This window comes from Ananas comosus, linkage group 16 (genome assembly GCF_001540865.1).
Source record: "Ananas comosus cultivar F153 linkage group 16, ASM154086v1, whole genome shotgun sequence".
Classification (NCBI taxonomy): Eukaryota; Viridiplantae; Streptophyta; class Magnoliopsida; order Poales; family Bromeliaceae; genus Ananas; species Ananas comosus.
In genome coordinates, this window is record NC_033636.1 from 1,576,749 (window position 1) to 1,595,621 (window position 18,873).

An 18,873-nucleotide genomic window follows, 5' to 3' on the forward strand; every position below is an offset into this window, starting at 1 on the left:
CTTAGCTAGAAATATGAATAAACTAGGATTCGAACTTGGGACTTCAGATACCAACCACCAAATCTTTTGCCACTTGCGTTAGAGACGGTCGGTGAGTACTAATTTTCACACGCATGATATGTAGGAATTTCCTACACACCAAACTAAGGGTGGCAATCCAGCTCGCTGTTCGCAAACCAGCTCGTGTTCGACTCGAAATAAACTCGTGATCGAATCACTCGTTTAGTAAACGAACCGAACACGAGCTGAATTTTTTAGCTCGTTTAATAAACGAGCCGAATACGAGCGAGCTGAGCCAAACACGAGCTAGGGTCAGCTCGCTCGTATTCGGCTCAATAATACCTCGAATACTTATATTTTATATTTATATATATAAATATATATATATATATATATATATATATATATATATAAAATACAGATTTTTATTATTTAATTTTTAGTCCAACCTAAATATAAAGCACAGCTCAATTATAAAAAGACTAATTTATACGTAAAATTTCAACCATTAGATCAAAGTCTAATGGGTAAGAATCATAAATTTATTTTTTTTATATATTTTTTCAAATCTTTTTAATTTTTTATTCGTGAGTCAGCTCGTGTTCCGCTCTTTGACACCCGTACACCAAACGAACCAACTATCTATACTTCTATACTTATACATAAATTCTCATGGCCAAATCCAACATGGATGCACCACCTTCAATTGAGGGCGGTGGAACCCACTATTTTTTTAAAAAATATTTTTCTATTCTCTTTTGGCTTAGTAAAACTCTTCCTCTTCCTCACAGCCGCCTCCTTCAACTCTCTTTCTCTCTCTCTTTTCTTTTTCCGTCCATCTCTTACTTCTCTTTATATTCCGAACCAACAACGGCGTCTCTCCCTCTCCCCTCACCTCACCTACGCAGCAATTTTGGATCTCTTTATCTATGATTTTAGGTTTTTCTTTTTCTAGCCCTTTTCCTCTCGCTCGCCGCTTGGAGCCCTTCGGGCCCCATCTATTGCTCCTCATGCATCCTCGACAAGGATGGCGCGTGGTGCCATTACCGACTACCCTATTCTCAACAATTATGAAATATCTACATTCCCATATTCTCATTGCTCCTATATTTTTTTTTAATTATCTATCCGCCATATCACGCAAATTACTTCACTACTATCCACATAAAAAAGGCAGAATTGATGTCAACTAGTAAAACTGATCGATCGCTCAGCCAAAATGTTGCATTTTGCAATTGGAACAACTCCTGACCTTTGTGGAAAGTAAGATCATCTAGTTTGCAGAAAATTTTTGTCTGTTAAGAGTGAAGAAACTCTATGCCCTTGAGAGGTCAAGACTTGATAATGTAGTCAAGTTAATCCACATCCACTGTATTAGGATAGAATCAAGCTAAGTTGGGCCAAGTTAGAACAAAAGTTACAATCTGGCCCAGCCAAATTGTTCCCAAGTTCATTACCTACTCTGCTTCCTTCACTCTTGTATTCCTTATATAGTATTTGATGAACTACTAGGTTAGCTTGCTCTACATGTTGAAGGGTATAATGGTTTATGATAAAATGTTGTCTCAAAAGCAACATTTTAAAGTCAATTCAGTTCAGTTCATTAAATCGGACCGGCTTGATACCTACTTTGACTTTTTTAGACTGATTTTGGAACTAGTGAATCGGTGAACTAGCTTGATTTTATAAGAACCAATCAGATTTCTCTTTACTCTTCGATATGGAACTATTCACATGTGAACCAGCCAATGCTCCCTTGAATTCAATTTTTTATTTTCCAAGTATTGCATCGAGTTGCTTTTTTGGCTCATCTCCAAACATGTCATTCAAGTTTTTTTATATGAGCCACCGCAAATCCACTCGACTGCACCACAACACTCAGACTAGTAGTTTAGAATAGTCTAACCATCGGCTTTGATACCACTTATTAGAAAGTTTTAGTCCTAACGCAAACCCATCTGAGTCTAAGGATGTGACATATCTAATAAAATTCATTTGATCTAAAAACTTAAACAGCTCTCAATTAAAAATTAAAAATTATACTCGTACATTAAAAATTGCATCAATTATTATCCTACACTTTATCATCATCTCAAATAAATCCAAAAATTAAAAAAATTAGCAAATTAGACTGCAAAACTCCACTAAAACAAATTGGCATATCACATTATTTCACTTCTCAACATATATTTTGCTCATGCTATCAAAATGATAGTTTATTATATTTTGCTATCTGTTGCATTACTTATAGATAATTTCATTTACAAATCTATTTTTACAACGTTCTAAAGCAAAATTTAACGACTATCCTAAATAACTGAACTTATGTGAGATAATGATAAAAAAAAATATAAGAGGATAATTGATGCAATTTTTTATATAAAGGAAGGTAATTGAAACAAGCCCCTTCTTATTTCTAGCTCATGTTGCAGAGAATCTTTAATAGTCTAAACATTTGATTAGGCTAGTGGGCCAGTTAAGAAGTAGGTGCAGGACTTAGAAGGAAGACCACCGACTGAAGAGAATGAGAATGGACCAGCAAAGTTCAACCTTGGAAAATGAGAAGCAACAAACAACTCCAACTGTTTGGTTCGGGTATAAACAAGAACTAGCTATTACAGGGATATGTACAAGTATGGAGATAAGAAAAATAACGTTTGGATAGATAATGTGAAATAAAAAAAATAGTGGGTAGTTATATATAGAAAATGAAGGTGTTGGTGGGAATAGTTATATCCGGTTATTATAGATAATCGAGAGCTGCTATTCTCGGATAAAAAATTAGCGTTTGGATATAAAGGGGGATAAGGGGTTATCCCTGTCCCTATCCCCCATCCAAACAGTGAAAAACATTGAAGTCAATTAGTAGGAATTAAGTTCCTTTTTGAGTTTCACCGAAAGGGCCATTTACATAGACATGATATCATAGTCACATCCACATCCTGCAAATATTAAATTTAGATAAAAATGTGCAAAATTTATCTGAACTATCGATCATTGTTTAATTAACTATCTAATCTTTTAGAGTTTTAATTTTATTACCCATTTTTTAATTTGTTTTATTTGAGCCGGCCAACAGTATTTTGAACTATTAAAATTTAAGTTAATTACTTACTTCATAAATTTATAGTTGCGAGATTGTATATAAATATGTACTAATTAAATTGTGTAAGATAAACGACATATTCAAAATTTCAATAATGTGCCGTTAACCGACTCATATCAAATAAATTGAAAACTAGATTGTTAACAAAAATTTTAAAAATTAGATAGCATTCAAATGGTCCATAGTTTAGGTAAGTTATATACGCTTATTACCTTAAATTTATTACTAAATTATTTAATGTTAGATCAATTTGTTTGATTTCCCGAAAGCAATTTCTAGCTAAAAAATATTTTCGTCTATTTAATTCCAAGAAAAAAAAAAGTTTTTGTGAAACAGTCTTTTCAGATTTCATGGAAAAAATAGTATTTTTACTTTTTAATTATTTATATAAAAATAAAAATTATGAAAGATTTTTTTATAAAAAATATATATTTTTGCGAAGAATAATTTTGGCACTTTTCTTAGGGCAAACAATTTCTAAACAATGTAAGTAGTCATTTATGCAGGATAGTACATGTCTTGGCTGCTTCTACAATGTTATTTTTTGAATCCATTTCGTAACCACAATTTCTTAGGGGCCAACTGTTTTAAATGCACTAATTATTTGAATCCAATTTCCGAACCACCACAATTTCTGGACCCTTTTTTTTTTTATGTGCATCAAACTGTCATAATATGACAACTCTTCAAAACCCGTTACATTCATACTTAAAAATCACTAACTCGACTGCTCCACAACACTCAGACTAGTAGTTTAGGATAGTCTAACCATCGGCTTGATAACACTTATTAGAAGTGTTTTGGTTCTAGCCGCAAACCCATCTAAGTCCAAGAATGTGACATATCTAATGAAATTCATTTAATTTAAAAACTTAACAGCTTCTTCTTTTTTGGACTAAACCATAATAAGAACTTCTTTGCACTTTAGCCAGTCTTAATTACCCCCATATATAAAAATTGCATCAATTATTAATCCTTACATTTTATCATCATCTCAAATAGATTCAAAAGTTAAAAATTAGCAAACTAGGGCTACAAAACCCATAAAACGAATTGGTGTATCACATTATTTCACTTCTCAATATATATTCAATTTGCAACTCAAAAAATATATAAAAGTTTAGATAAAGAAGATCTCATATTTTGCTCATGCTATCAAATGATGTTTATTAAGCTACTTATTCATTTAGTATATATTTGCTATCGGTTGCATTACTTATAGATAATTTCATTTGCCAAATCTATTTTACAAAGCTTTATAAGAGAATAACTATGCAATTTTTTATAAAGAAAGGTAATCGAAACAAGCCCTAGAGATTTTATAATTTAGCTTTTTTTTTTTTTTTTCTAACTCATGTAGCAGAGAATCTTTGCTGCCGTCTAAACATTTGACTAGGCTAGTGGGCAGTTAAGAAGTAGATATGCAGGACTTATAGAGAAGAAGGCCAACGAGTGAGAGAATGAGAATGTACCAGGAAGTTCCAACCTGGAAATGAGAGGCACCAAACAACTCCAAAGACATTAAGTCAATTAATTAATAGGAATTGAAGTTCTCTTTGCGTGTTAATATGTGAAGAAATCAATGCCTGAAGAGGACAATGCATGATAATGTAAGTCACAAGTTTAATCCATATTTCATGGTATAGGATAGATCAGCTAAGTTGGCCCAAGTTAAACATAATTAGTTTTATCTGGCCAGATAAAGTGCTCCCAAGTTCATCTACCTGTAGAACGCAGCAGAAGTATTCGTTCGTACCTTTTGCGGAAGCGATTCACGCTACACCGATGAGCTCGGTTCGTAAAGGTTGATTCACGTCTTGGATCGTCTTTAAGATCTTCTAACGCTCCACCGCCGGGTGGACTCGAACTACAAACGAGCACCGGATTGCAATCCACCGTTTCAAGTCCTCTAGAATAATCAAGTTAATAGAGGATGCGCGTTTCTCTCTTTTGTTTTCTTACTTCTCTTTCTTTTTCCGTTCTTCTTTTATTGGATCGCCCATATATTTATTATAAGGGATTCCAAAATCCTAATAGCCATAAGAGATAAACCAAATCGGTTATAATTGTTATCCTAATATGATTAGGATTTATCTCTAATTAGACTTCCCAATTTAAAGCAGATTAATCCTAATCCAATTAGATAACGTAAATAACCGTCGGATCGGCCACATCCATGGGCACACCCGATTCGATTTAACCGAATGCCACACTTACCTAATCGGTTCCTTCACTCTTGTATTCTCTAGTATTTGATGAACTAGGTTAGTTTGTGCTCCTGTTTGAAGGTATAATGTTTTTGATAAAATGTTGTCTGCAAAGCAACATTTTAAAGCCGAGTCGGACGCGGCCGGTCGAACCTTGATCCATTGCTGAACCAATTAGTTCAATTCATTAAATCGGACGCGGCTTAACCTACTTTGACTTTGTTTAGACTATGTTCAACTAGTGAATCGGTGAACTAGCTTGTTTTATAAGACCAATCAAATTTCTCTTTACTCTTGTAGGAACTATTCAATGTTGAGACTATTTACATATGAACTCTTACATTCTCCTCTTTCCATACGTGAACCAGCAAATTTTTTATTTTCTATGTATTGCATTGAGTTGCCTTTTTGGCTTCATCTCCAAAACATGTCATTCAAGTTTTTACATGATCACGCGAACCCACTCAGTGAGATCATCCTTTTTAGTCTATGCACTCGAGGATTCATCCGAACCATGAACTTAACCGTGCTTTCCGACCACGCTGTTTTAAATGCACTAATTATTTGACCATTTCCGTAGCCCGGCTTCTTGGATCCATTTCTTTTGAGTGCACAACTAGTGGTGCAATTCAGGCTCGCTGTTCGCGACGCAGCTCGTGTTCGGCTCGAAATGAGCTCGGAGATCGGCTCGCTCGTTAGTAAACGAGCCGACACGAGCTGGGGTCAGCTCGCTCGTGTTCGAACTCGTAAAACTCGAATACATATATTTTATATTTATATAATTTATTTAATTATATTTTTATATATAAATAATAATTATATATAATATATATTTTATTATTTTAAATTTTAGCAAAAATAAATAAAATGCGATGCGAGCTTAATTATAAAAGACCTATTTATATGTAAAGTTTCAAGTTATTAAGATCAAAGTTCTAATGAATAAGATTTATAAATTTATTTTTTATATATATTTAATCTAATTTTTTTTAATTTATTGTTCGTTACCAGCTCGTGAGCCAACTCGTGTTCAGCTCTGTTTAATAAACGAGCCGTAACACGAGCTGAATTTTTCAGCTCGATACTTTAACGAGCCAGCTGTGTTCGGCTTGTTTACACCCTACACCAAACTGTTATATTATGGCGACTCTTCAAAAAGCCGTCATATTCATAATTAGAGTCACTAATTCGGTGCATCCAAACACTTGACTAGTAGTTTAGGATGTCTAATCATTGGTTTTGATACACTTATTGGAAAGCTTTGGTTCCCAGCACAAATCCATATGAGTCATAAGAATGTGACATATTTAATAAACTATTTAATCTAAAAAATTAAACAGCTCTTCTTTTTTTTTTTCACTAAACTGTAAAGAAACTTCCTTGCACTTGTAGCGTCAGTCTCATATACCGCATATATTAAAATTGCATCATTTATCATCTTACATTTATCATACATCTTAGATGGATCCAGAAATTAAAAAAAGGCCAAAATTAAGGGACTAAATTTTAAAAATAATTGACAATACCACATTATTCCATATCTCACATACATTCAATTTTGAACAAAAAATTTAAAGTTTAGTATAAAGGAGATATATTTTTGCTTATAGCCTATCAAAATGATAGTTTATTAATCAATTTATTCAAATTTATATATTCTTCACATTATTATAGATAGGTTTATCTGACAATTGTTTTTACATTCTAAGAAAAATTCAACAGTATCCTATAAAAGCTGAACTATTTGAGATAATGATTAAATATAAAGGTAATTTGATGCAATTTTTTTTATAAAGGAAGGTAATTGACTCATGTAGTAAGATCTTTTTGCAGTCTTATAAATTGGATTGTAGTGGGCCAGTTATAAAGTAGGTGGCAGACTTTCATTTATTGGTTATAGAGAAGGATAGACCACAACTAAAGGGGAATTTACATATTACCACGTCTCAATAGCAACCACAATACATTCTTCTTTCAAATAAATAGTAAAATAAAATACTTTTTTTATATATTGATGGGACATTTTTAAAGGAGGATTTTCGATAGGCTTGTTCGCCACTCATCAATATCCCGTTGGTTCTATAATTTTTCCAACTAAAGAGATTGAGAATGTACTATATCGGAACGTTCACCTTTGGAAAACTGCCAAGAACACAAAGAACTCAAAGAACATTGAAGTTCAATTAATTGGAATTTAAGTTCTTACTTTTTGTTTCCAATAAGGGCACCTTTACATGACATGATTCACCAGTCACATACTATTTCCTACGAGTACTAAATTTTAAATTAAATTATATAAATAAAATTTTAATTTCTTTTAAATTTTAAATATTTAAATTATTTTTTTAATTTATTTAATATTTAAATTTAAATTCTTATATAAATTAGGGCAAATTATTATTTTCCTATTTATAATAACTACTATCCTATCTTATCCCACTTACTCCAACAAACACGTATTTTATCATATATGAAATAAACATATCTCACCAAACAGCAAAATTACATCTGAATCCACCTTTAACTTGACTTAACTCTTATTTCTGAACTACTGCTTTATTACTTAATCCAGAAACCTAAACGAAAGCCTTAACATTTTAAAAATTTTATGCCAACTAAGGTGAGGCAGAGGAAGACGAGGCGAAGCCTTGATAAGCAAAAGGTGGCCGACTGTAACCAAAAGTAGGAATCGGCCAGAGGAAAGGGGGGGTGAGAACTATATTAGATGGGTTTCGAATATTTTAGACAAAATACTAATTTCGCCGCCTGTAACGTAGGATTTTTCTACATATATACCAAATGGATCGTACACTTTCGCAGGTAAAGCAGAATTGAATTGACTCCACCAGTAAAAGTCATCTTCGAGTCCAGGAAAAATAATTTTTGATTTCCTAATGAAAAGGGAAAGATCACTAGCCCCTGCAGAAAGAATAAATTCCGTGAGTTAATAGTTGGATAAGGAAATCAATGCCGCTTCTAGAGGAAACGCGTGATCATAGTAGTCCAAGGTTAATCCATATTCATATATAGGATAGAATCCAGCCCTAAGTTGGGAACATAACTTAGTTTTAATCTGGCCCAGCTAAATTGTTCCAAGTTCTACCTTCTCGGTTTCCTTTTCTATGTTTATTCTCTAGTATTGCCACGAACTAGATTAGTTTGCCTCCATGTGAAGGTATAATGCGATTATTGATAAAATGTTGTCTCACAAAGCAACATTTAACCCAACTGGCCGCGGTCGCAACCTGATCCATTGCGAAGCCGATTCAATTCAATTCATTTACATCCCCGCGCGCCCTTAAAACCTACTTTGAACTCTACTCGCCACTGCACTTCGCTCATAGGAACCGGTGAATAGCTTGATTTTATAAGAACCGCGATTAGAATTTCATCTTTACTCTCAAGGAATTAACTCAATGTGGGACTATTCAATGATGAACTCTTAACTTCTCCTCTTTTCAACGTGAACTAGCCAATGCCGCCCTTGCATTCAATTTTTTATTTTCCAAGTATCTGCGCATCGAGGTTGCCTTTTCGGCTCATCTCTAAAACATGTCATTCAAGTGTTTTAATGAAGTCACCGAAACCCACTCGAGTGACGATATTCGTTTTAGTCTACATGTCACTCGAATTCATCTGCCCGATGAACTTAACTCGTGCCGCTTTTCGAACCCAACTGTTTTAAACATGCGCTATTATTGAACACATTTCCGTAGCCCACAGCTTATTGGACCCATTTCTTTTGCAGTGCAGCCAAACTGTCATTATTATGCCCACTCTTCAAAAACCAGTCATATTCATAATGTAAGCCACTAACTCAATCTGCCACCACAACATTTGACCTCAGTAGCTTTAAAATCATTTAACCAGTCAGCTTTTGATACCACTTATTAGAATTTGGTCCCTCAGCGCAAACCCATATGACTCTAAGGGTGCGGGGTGCGTTGGTTTCGGGTTATCCTAGCTAGATTACAGGCAATGCACTGCCAGGATTACTGCATTGGTTCATCCTTATGTAATCAGTTCCGATATTGCCATTACAACAGGTGTGGATTACACCTAATGTGAGAACTTTGGATTACACAAAAACTAAAAAAATAAAAGCAAACTAAAAGGGGTGCAATCTCTTCTAACTAGTATAATCCAAGCCATAACTAGGTGAACTTTATACAATAGTATGGCACAAATGGTGCAATATATGTTTTCGTCGTTTTTTTTTTTTTTTTTTGTTTCTTCTTTTTACTCTTCATCATTCTCCTTCTTTTCTCTTTTTTTGCCTTTTGTTCTTCTTCTCTTTGTCGCCACCTAGTTTGCCCAAACAACACGACCTTTATCACTATTCTCTTGCGTGCTCTAACGTCGATGGCCTCGACCTCATGCAATGGCTCCGATCCTACTAGCACTCCCACATCCCAAAGTCGTTGTTGCTGTGAAATGCACTCATCGATGCCCTTTGCGAAGTGTGGCGACATTCTTCTCAACCAGTGCAACTTAAGTCTCAAGCAATGCAATTTAGTATCAAACAGTGCAACTTCTATTTTATGCAACGCAACTTAATCTCAAATAGTTTTAAATTATGCAAGTTATCCTCAAATAGTTCAATTTAGTTTCAAACAATACAACTTATTTTTTCTCTATTTTTGGCCTTTCTTATAGCGGCCACGACATATGATGGTCTTCTCACAAAAAAGAAAATACTTTTTTTATTTTTCCTTCCATTCTCTGCATTTTTTTGCACCATCTTGCCCCCTTCCTCACCCTCTGCCGTAGCTGCCGTCCCATCCCGGACGTGCTATCCCTCTGGTCCTTATCAAATTCTACAGCACCCTTGTCGCCGTTGTCGTCTATGACCCTGCCCTCCTCCACAGTCTCACCTCCACCATTCGAGCCATATGCAAGCTGACGTTAACAGAGGTGTGGGCCATTTTAGTAAACTTATTTATTTTATTTAGAAATAAAATTAGCTAGAAATATGAATTAATTAGGATTTAAACTTGGGTCTCGGATATCAACCACCAAGTCCTTTTCCATTTACTCTAGAAACAGTCAATGCAAAGTGTTACTTTTTAACCATGAAGTACTAAACTCATAGAATAAAAATATCCTATAACATTTGGGGCAATTTGAAATTTACACAAGACGTACGGACGGTGAAAGCAATTACCAGGCATTAACCCTGACAACAACTCGCACCACGCTACCGCGTGGTTTTGGTTTTTCTTTTGGGGTTTTGATGGATCGAAATTTTTTCTAATTAGGATTGGACAAACTCAAACGAGAATCTTGAAAGCTCCTTGGAAAAAACAACAGAATTCCGCACCAAATTTCTAACAACAAATTATCCCAGCACCGTACCAACCAAACCCCTAATAAAAAAAAAAATCCCCATCCTCTTGCTTCCCCCTCCCAATTTCCCTCTCCTCTGTTACCACACCAAAACTCTCTCCCACATCAAGCAACTCACCACGGAGGAGAAGTAAAACAAGAAAATAAAAATAAAAAATAAAAAAAAAATAAACACGATGATGATCCATTCTCTCTTCCTCCTCCTCGTCGTCCTCTCTTTCCTTTCCCTGCTTACCAGTACCTTCGGGTCCTCAGCCGATGATGCTTCTTCTGCCGCCAATTGCTCTTCTTCCTCCACCTGCGGCGGCGTCGAGATCTCCTATCCGTTCTGGCGCTCCGACGGTCCTCCGTCTTTCTCCGCCGTCCACTGCGGCTACCCCGGATTCGGGATCGCCTGCGAAGAAGACAAGCAGCAGCCTATCCTCCAGATCGGCTCCGGCCACTCCTACAAGGTCACCAATATCGATTACGCCAACCGCACCATCAACCTCACCGACATGGATGTCATCCTAGCGACCCCCGACACGATTGGGTGCCCGAGATCCCTCCACAACTTCACGTTCTCCAGCGACGTCGCCTCTTCGCTGAATTACACCGGCGCGGACGCCAACCTCACCTTCTTCTTCGGCTGCCCCGACCCTGCAGGCCTGCAGCCCGATTTTCCGCACAACGTGATTCCCTGCCTCGGCTACGAGGGCAACAGCACCTTCGTCTTCCGGAGTGACGACGTCCCGTATAACTTTACTTTTTGGAGCGGCACGTGCGAGGACGTAGTGGTGGCGCCGGTGCTGCTTGATATCCTGGCGACGTATAATTTCAGCGAGGCGCTGAATTACGGGTTCCAGCTGGCCTGGATGGCGGGCGCTGCCGAAGGGTGCGGGGAATGCGAGAGCTCCGGCGGGCGCTGCGGCTTCAACCAGACGAGCGCTTCTCCCCTCTGCTTCTGCCCCGACGGGACGCGAGCCGGCGGCGATTGCCCTGGTATGTCTTCATGCCTGCCTGCTCTTTCTTTCTCTCTGTTTCTCGTCTCATTTCCATATTGGCCGCTCCGAATCGAGAGTCATCCCTTTAACACCTTCAAAAAAATTTAAAAGTTGAATAAAAAAAAATTTTTAGAAATTGTAGGGATGATACAGCATGAGACCACTTAATTAATTTACCCGCAAATTCAAGGTTCACACAAAGATCTAGTTGCACTGCTATAACACTAGCTTAAATCAACGGTTAGAACAAGAATTAGTACGATTGCACAGCTTTGCAAAATTGACAGGGCATTAATTGTTGAAAGAAAAAAATGCTTTCGATTATTAATGTCTGTACGAGGTCTTCTGATAAATTCATAAATCATCAGTAAACACCATTTACAACATCACAAATTTGATCGAATGCATTTACCTCGGATTTCAGGGTGAACTGAACATAAACTGACCTAAATTAATCGGTTTGAGAAAATTAAATTAAAACTGAACTAAACCACACACTATGAAAAGTCCAAAGCAAACCAAATCAAAATTTTAGCTTTCTTTTCGATTTGTTGTTTTTTTTTTCTATTTGAACTGTTGGATTCTTAAAGGCTGTCTAAATAATATGTCGTACAAAAAATCATTTTGTTTTCTTTTTCTTTATTTCTGCTATCGTAATTAACCATGCAAATTATTGCCATGCATGGTGCAGGTTATCAGAGTTCAAAGAAGAGTTGGAGAAAAGGTAATAGTGTTCAAAACTACCATTCTTTTAATTATTTTTTCCAATTAATTAAAAGTGTTGTTTGATTCTGAAACATTTGTTCTCTGCTGCGCATAGAAAAGTCTTTATTTTTTAAAAAAAAAATTAATTGCAAGATTCTCACTCTCAATGATAGAAAATGCAATTTTCTTCTTCTCAACATTTACTTTGTTTTATGTCCAAATCAAGCTAATATATAGATTGTAGCCTAAATAGAGAAATGTTGTTTACTTTCCAAACTGCCAAAATAATTTCAGTACGAGTTTTATAGTTAATGAATCACAGAGATTGATCACCACGTGATTAATTTAGAGACAACATGCTTTTATATGAGTCACCATATATAAATTCGTTCAATCTCCTCTATAGTTGCATGTCATAAATTAAATTTATATATTAATTCAATCTCCTCTATAGTTTAGTGCCGGCCGGTAGCGGCCGTTTGATTTCACGTAAAACTATGAAAAAAAAAAATTCGGTGGTATTGGTGCAAGAGAAATAGTGCCAGCCGGCCGTAAGCGGCTTAGAAAGCGTGCTTAACTGGCATGGACGAATTATAATATGGTGTGTTAAGAGCCGCTGAAAATGAGGAGCCCCTGGGCAGGAAGGGATGAGAAAGTGGGTGAGGAATGTGGGAGTAATTCCCACGACCAATAAAGAAGCGACTGTAGCATTCCCTATGACACAAGTCGCACGGTAACTGCAGGCTGATAGTAATACTATAAATTACACAACGATACCTGAAATAAGAATCTTTCTCCCTTACAAACAAGAAGACTATTCTTATTTCAGCATTTCTCTATTTTCTAGGAGTAGAACTACTTTTGTAATCTTTCCTTTTCTACAGTTTAAGAACTTTTCTAGAAATAGATAGTGATTAGGAGTACCATATAAATCTCTGCAAGCTTCTAGTTCCGTCATAACCTGCTTGGTTCTTTCAGCTGAGTCTGCCTTATACCTCAGTTTGACATATCGTATTGAGGAAGAACCCGATTAAGTCGATCCCTACTCAATCGAATTGCTTGATCGTGTGGCACACTCGAGAGTTAGTCCGAAAACTGATCTGCCACTAGAAAACTCGTCTGATTTGTCAACTACTTGACCCGGTCAACCTCTTGATAAGTTTGGTTCGCTATCCAATAGGTGGAAAAAAAATTTGGAGAAAAACAAATTTTACGCTCTTTGGTGTTTGTTTTGTCCGAAAAGTAGTTTTCCATCATGACTTTTTGCTTGAAAGAAAAAGATATAAATAAAAAATATTATATGTATTTTCTCATAATTTATATTATATATTATTAATATATAATAACTATTATCTGATTTAAATACTTCTACACCGTTAGACTTGCAAAAGATATATATCAACTATTAAAAATTACTGATTTTGAACTCTTTCGATCGCTAGGTAAATGATATAAAAAAATTACAAAATTTGTTTTCTAGATACTTCAAATATATTAGATCAAGCTTAACGAAGTCGATCGTCGATTCGGAAGCTCCATAATAACAAACGGCTTAGGAGCACGGAGGCCGCCATGCTCCTAATAGCACACAAGACCTACTCACTCACTCTCTCTCTCTCTCTCTCTCTCTCTCTCTCTATATATATATATATATAGGATTCGGGCAGAACCAATGCTTTTAAGATATGTGATATATTCACAACCTAGTCAAGGGTAATATGATAATTCAAAACTGACGTGATGTCAAAGAAAAAATTTGTTTTGATACTTGTATTCAAAATGAAAGTGCTTAGATAGATCTCACAACACACTACAATAAAAACGATGTATAGCGACACTTTTAAATATCGGTATAAGTAAAAAAAGGTACTAAATTATAGGCACTTTTAAAAAGTGTTGCTATATATGGTGTTATTAGGTATATAGTGACAGTTTAAGAGTGTCGGTATAATCTAAAAAAGTGCTGTTAATTTACCAACACTTATTTAAGCATTTAGCAACCGCTGGAACTCTACCTCGTTGGCTGCGGTGGCAGAGGAGGAGAGCGAAGGGCTCTTCGTCTAGGATTTCAATGGATTGAGTGCGGTGGCAAACTAAAAAGTCTGATTTTTTTTTTTCCTTCCCCCGAACTCCTTCAAAAAAACCCTAGTTCCCAAAAATAAAACAGATCCATCTCCTTCCCCCCCAACACCCTCTCCCCAAAAAACCCTATCGCCTAACATCTCCAGGATTTAAAATAGTCTTATATATAAGATGTAATAAGACTAAACATCTACCTAGCTATTATATTCATAACCTAGTCAAGGATAATAAGATAATTCAAAGTTGACGTGATGTCAAAGAAAAAATTTGTTTTAATACTTCTATTCAAAATGAAAGTGTTTAGATAGACCTCACGACATAATGTGTTCAAATCAAACTTTAATCATTTGATATGGTTTGTAAGATCTAGATGGCTTATATATCCAAAATCATAACTTTTCAAAATTCATTATTAAGACATTTAACAATTGTAAAATCAACAACATAGAAAGGTTTGTTGTTTGATGCACGAAAAGTATGTATAAAATTCGTGAGGTTTCATTTATAAGACCTTTTAATATTGTGGATCAAATTCAATAGATTAATTAAGCTATGACTGAGGAGCTTCTCATTTATTTATTTAGGTGCAAGCAATAAGTTCTTTCTCCTCCCTCCTTAAAGATGGCAGTGGCTAAGAAGTTGCGTAAATGCCATATCAGACCTGCAATTGAGTTTATAAATGTGGCAGTGGCTAGGACTATATGTTAGGGCGACAAAATTAATTATTATGACAATTAATTGATGACAAAATTTGGTAATAACAATTCATAAAGTTTGAGTTATAAATATGTAACAAATTAAATTTTGAGGTCAAAGCGCCATCACCTCCTAGTTTAATTTAAGGATTATGAAATTTAAAATTAACTTAATGAAAGATGTAAAATTAAAGATAGGTGATTCATTGATATTCCTGTTAGGCATGGCAAGTGATGAAACAATTTATTTTATTTTATTTTTTTTTTTTTGAGAAAAAGTAGCATGCTACCACTTCATTCATTTAGAAAATGAACTAGGCTACAAGGTGAGGCAGCCAGGGCCTCAGGGAAAAGGAAAACGGAAACTACACTAAACAAAACTAAGAAACAAAGAAAAAGATAAGCAACGGGAACAACAGGACTAACTACGGGTGCAGAAACTACGCCACAAGTCTATGAGTGTTCTAATCTCTACCAATAGGTACCCGAGCGGTCGTTTAGTCTTCTCGAAGATTTTTCTGTTTCTTTCCAACCAGAGTGTCCACCAAGTCGCTGCAATAGTCGCTAACTCTCTACCCCCCTGTGCTCCTCTGATGTTGTCGCTCCTCTCCCACATCCCCTTGACAGTAGCACAGTTACGTACGAAGCTTTTGTTTGGTAAGAGTCTCTCCAGCAGAGCTTTAACACCATCGCACACTGCGAATAGGTGGTCCACCGTCTCCAATTCCTCCAAGCAATATACACATCGATCGTCCCCACTCCAGCCCCTTTTCTGAAGATTGTCCACTGTTAGAATCTTATTTTTCAGTACTAACCAAACAAAAATCTTGACTTTAAGGGGAGTTCTAATCTTCCATAGCCGATGGAAACGATTAACAATGACGCCACCGTCACGTAAAAAACGGTATACAAATTTGATCGAAAAAAGTCCGGTACTGGACCAGCGCCATACTAAACTGTCTTGTCCAGTATCGAGGCACCACCCAGATATGAACTCCTTAAACTCCTCTATTTGTACGCAGTCGGAATGAGAAGTAGGGGTGAACCCCAACAGGATCTTACTCCACAACCACCCATTGGGGATCTTACTCCACAACCACCCATTGTCCCCCCAACACTCCTTGGCTTTGAATTTCTTGCCGGTGATTTCTTCAAAGATACTCGGGAAGATTGTTCGTAAGGAAGCTTCGTCACACCAAATATCCGTCCAGAGACTAACCAGGCGCCCATTCCCAATCTTGAATGACATCCCGCACTTAAAAATATTCCTTGTAGTTAGCACGCTCCGCCACCAAAAAGAATCAGGTCTGAATGATCGGCCTTCCGCGAGCGGTTTCCTACGGGTATAGTAAATATCATTAACTAGAGTACCCCACAGGTGATTTTTATCCGTGTAAAATCTCCACCACCATTTTATCAAAAGTGCTGTTTTCATTGTATCTAAGTCCTTGATTCCAAGCCCGCCCCCCATTTTACTTCTACACACTACTTTCCACTGTACGAGACAGTGGCCCCTTGCAACGGTAGATCCCCCTCTCCAGAAGAAAGCTCGCTGCAAAGCTTCAAGTCGATGCAAGACCCACTTGGGTGCTTTGAACACCGAAAAATAGTACAGCGGTAGGTTTGAAAGAACCGAATTTACAAGAACTAATCTAATATAGAATATTATATATTGATGACAAAATTTAAATCACCATAACTTATTATCTTCGTCCTTTATCTATATTACTCCAAACTTTTTTAGATTATTTACAACTTTCAACATACTATATATATATATAGGGATGCAAGGTACGTATGACTGAAATGACTAGTTATGTGGCATTCTTGAAATTTAAAGTTAAGATTCTTCTATCCATTTTTAACTATTTTGTAAACTGGATTTTAAGAATAACACAATTTTTCAGATAAAATACAATTATAGTTTCTTTGTATGTACATTTGTAGTAATTGGTTGTTGTTTCATTCTAATATTAACTATATTGTCTTTCAATGCACACAAATAACAAAAGATGTTATACTTATTATTATAATCGAATTTTCTAATGGAAATGCACTCTTGTTACCTATGCAGAAGTATTCATTGGAGTTGGAGGGGTTCTGTTTGTGTGCCTATGTCTCGTTGCTTGTCTCTTATATTATAAGAAGTCTTGTGACTTGCTAGTTTGTTGGAAGAAGAAATCAAAGACTACGCCAAGTGTTGAATCCTTCGTACAGAAATACGGATCCTTAAACACAAAATGGTACAGATATTTAGAAGTAAAACGAATGACGAAGTCTTTTGCTGACAAGTTGGGACAAGGTGGTTTTGGTATTGTTTATAAAGGAAGTCTTCCTAATGGCCATCTTGTTGCTGTGAAGATACTAACAAATTCTAAGGAAAATGGGGAGGAATTTATCAATGAAGTTGCTAGTATTAGCAGAACATCTCATGTCAATATTGTTAGACTCTTAGGGTTTTGTTTAGATGGATCAAAGCGAGCTCTTATTTATGACTTTATGCCGAACGGATCGCTAGAGAGATTTATTTTTAACGACAGGTCTCAAATAGAATCTGCACTTGGCTGGAATAAGTTATTCGAGATTGTAGTTGGTGTTGCTCGCGGGCTAGAGTATTTGCATCGTGGATGCAACACCCGGATAGTTCATTTTGATATCAAACCTCATAATATTTTATTGGATCGGGATTTTTGTCCTAAGATTTCTGATTTTGGATTGGCAAAATTATGCACTTCAAAAGAGAGCATTATCTCGCTGATAGGTGCGAGAGGGACAATTGGGTATATCGCACCAGAAGTCTTTTCTAGAAACTTTGGAGTTGTCTCAAGTAAATCTGATGTTTATAGCTATGGTATGATGGTACTTGAAATGGTCGGAGGAAGAAAAAATCTTAATGTTACCACAACAAGTAGCAGCGCAACTTATTTTCCTCACTACCTTTATAAAAATATTAATCAGTACTGTGTAGAAGCTTGTGGTGACAATGGTGAGGCTACAGAGATAGTTAGAAAGATGATTCTAGTTGCATTATGGTGTATTCAAACCATGCCAGATGATCGTCCTTCAATGAGTAGAGTGGTAAATATGTTGGAAGGTGACATCAGTGATCTACAACTACCACCTAAGCCATAATTGATGTTTTTTTCTTTTTGCTTAAAAGAATAAATGTTTGTTACTAAACATTCCGCTATCTTGAAGAGAAGCATTTTATATCTGTAGTCTTGCTAAATGTAAGATATCTAAAAGACTAAAGATTGAAATTTATTGTTAATCTGCAAAGTTTTCCAGGTAAATGGTAAAATGTTTTAAAGATTTCAATCTTATGATTCAAAATAAGGGATTCAGTTCTTTATTTATATGTTAGCTCAAAAAAATTTTGCTTCTCATTTATATTTGTTTAGTGCGGCCTGAGATTTTTATGGTGTATTTTGGTACTTTTAAGCGGTATTTTATAGGTATTTTAATATTGGAATTTTGATTTAATTTTGGGGAAATGAGTTTTTAATTGAGGCATAAGGTGTTGGGTACTATTCACATAAGTGAATAGTAATTCGGGAGATATTTCGAAGCTTCAGCTTGAGGATGGCTTCGGATGTGAATCGGACACCGTTCCGGATGACCCAATAGGTCTTTTTTGATGGTCCGGCTATGCCGGAGGTGATGGCACTGCTCAATTTCATGTCCATGCATGATTTTGGAGGAAATCAGAGTTTATCGTAGATTGGCCTTTGATTACTCGATGTTCTTGA

The 18,873-nt window shown here is 36.0% G+C and overlaps 1 protein-coding gene across 2 annotated transcripts; it reads left to right on the forward strand.

Annotated features, from left to right (window-relative positions):
- LOC109721893 (LEAF RUST 10 DISEASE-RESISTANCE LOCUS RECEPTOR-LIKE PROTEIN KINASE-like 2.1) lies at positions 10,431-18,256 on the forward strand. Of its 2 annotated transcripts, none has more exons than XM_020249703.1 (3): positions 10,431-11,640; positions 12,334-12,366; positions 17,199-18,256. In XM_020249703.1, the coding sequence occupies exons 1-3, from the start codon at positions 10,836-10,838 to the stop codon at positions 18,254-18,256; spliced, it is 1,896 nt and encodes a 631-aa protein (XP_020105292.1). In that variant the 5' UTR covers positions 10,431-10,835. The 2 variants fall into 2 exon arrangements, with proteins under 2 accessions (XP_020105292.1, XP_020105293.1); XM_020249704.1 differs by having other exon boundaries at positions 10,431-11,636; positions 12,333-12,366.

Bases quoted from the DNA above. Each gene is read 5' to 3' on its own strand.
- LOC109721893 (XM_020249703.1), top strand. From the start codon at position 10,836: ATGATGATCCATTCTCTCTTCCTCCTCCTCGTCGTCCTCTCTTTCCTT. The intron at 11,641-12,333 runs GTATGTCTTCAT...TGCATGGTGCAG, and splicing joins AGCCGGCGGCGATTGCCCTG to GTTATCAGAGTTCAAAGAAG. The intron at 12,367-17,198 runs GTAATAGTGTTC...TTACCTATGCAG, and splicing joins AAAGAAGAGTTGGAGAAAAG to AAGTATTCATTGGAGTTGGA.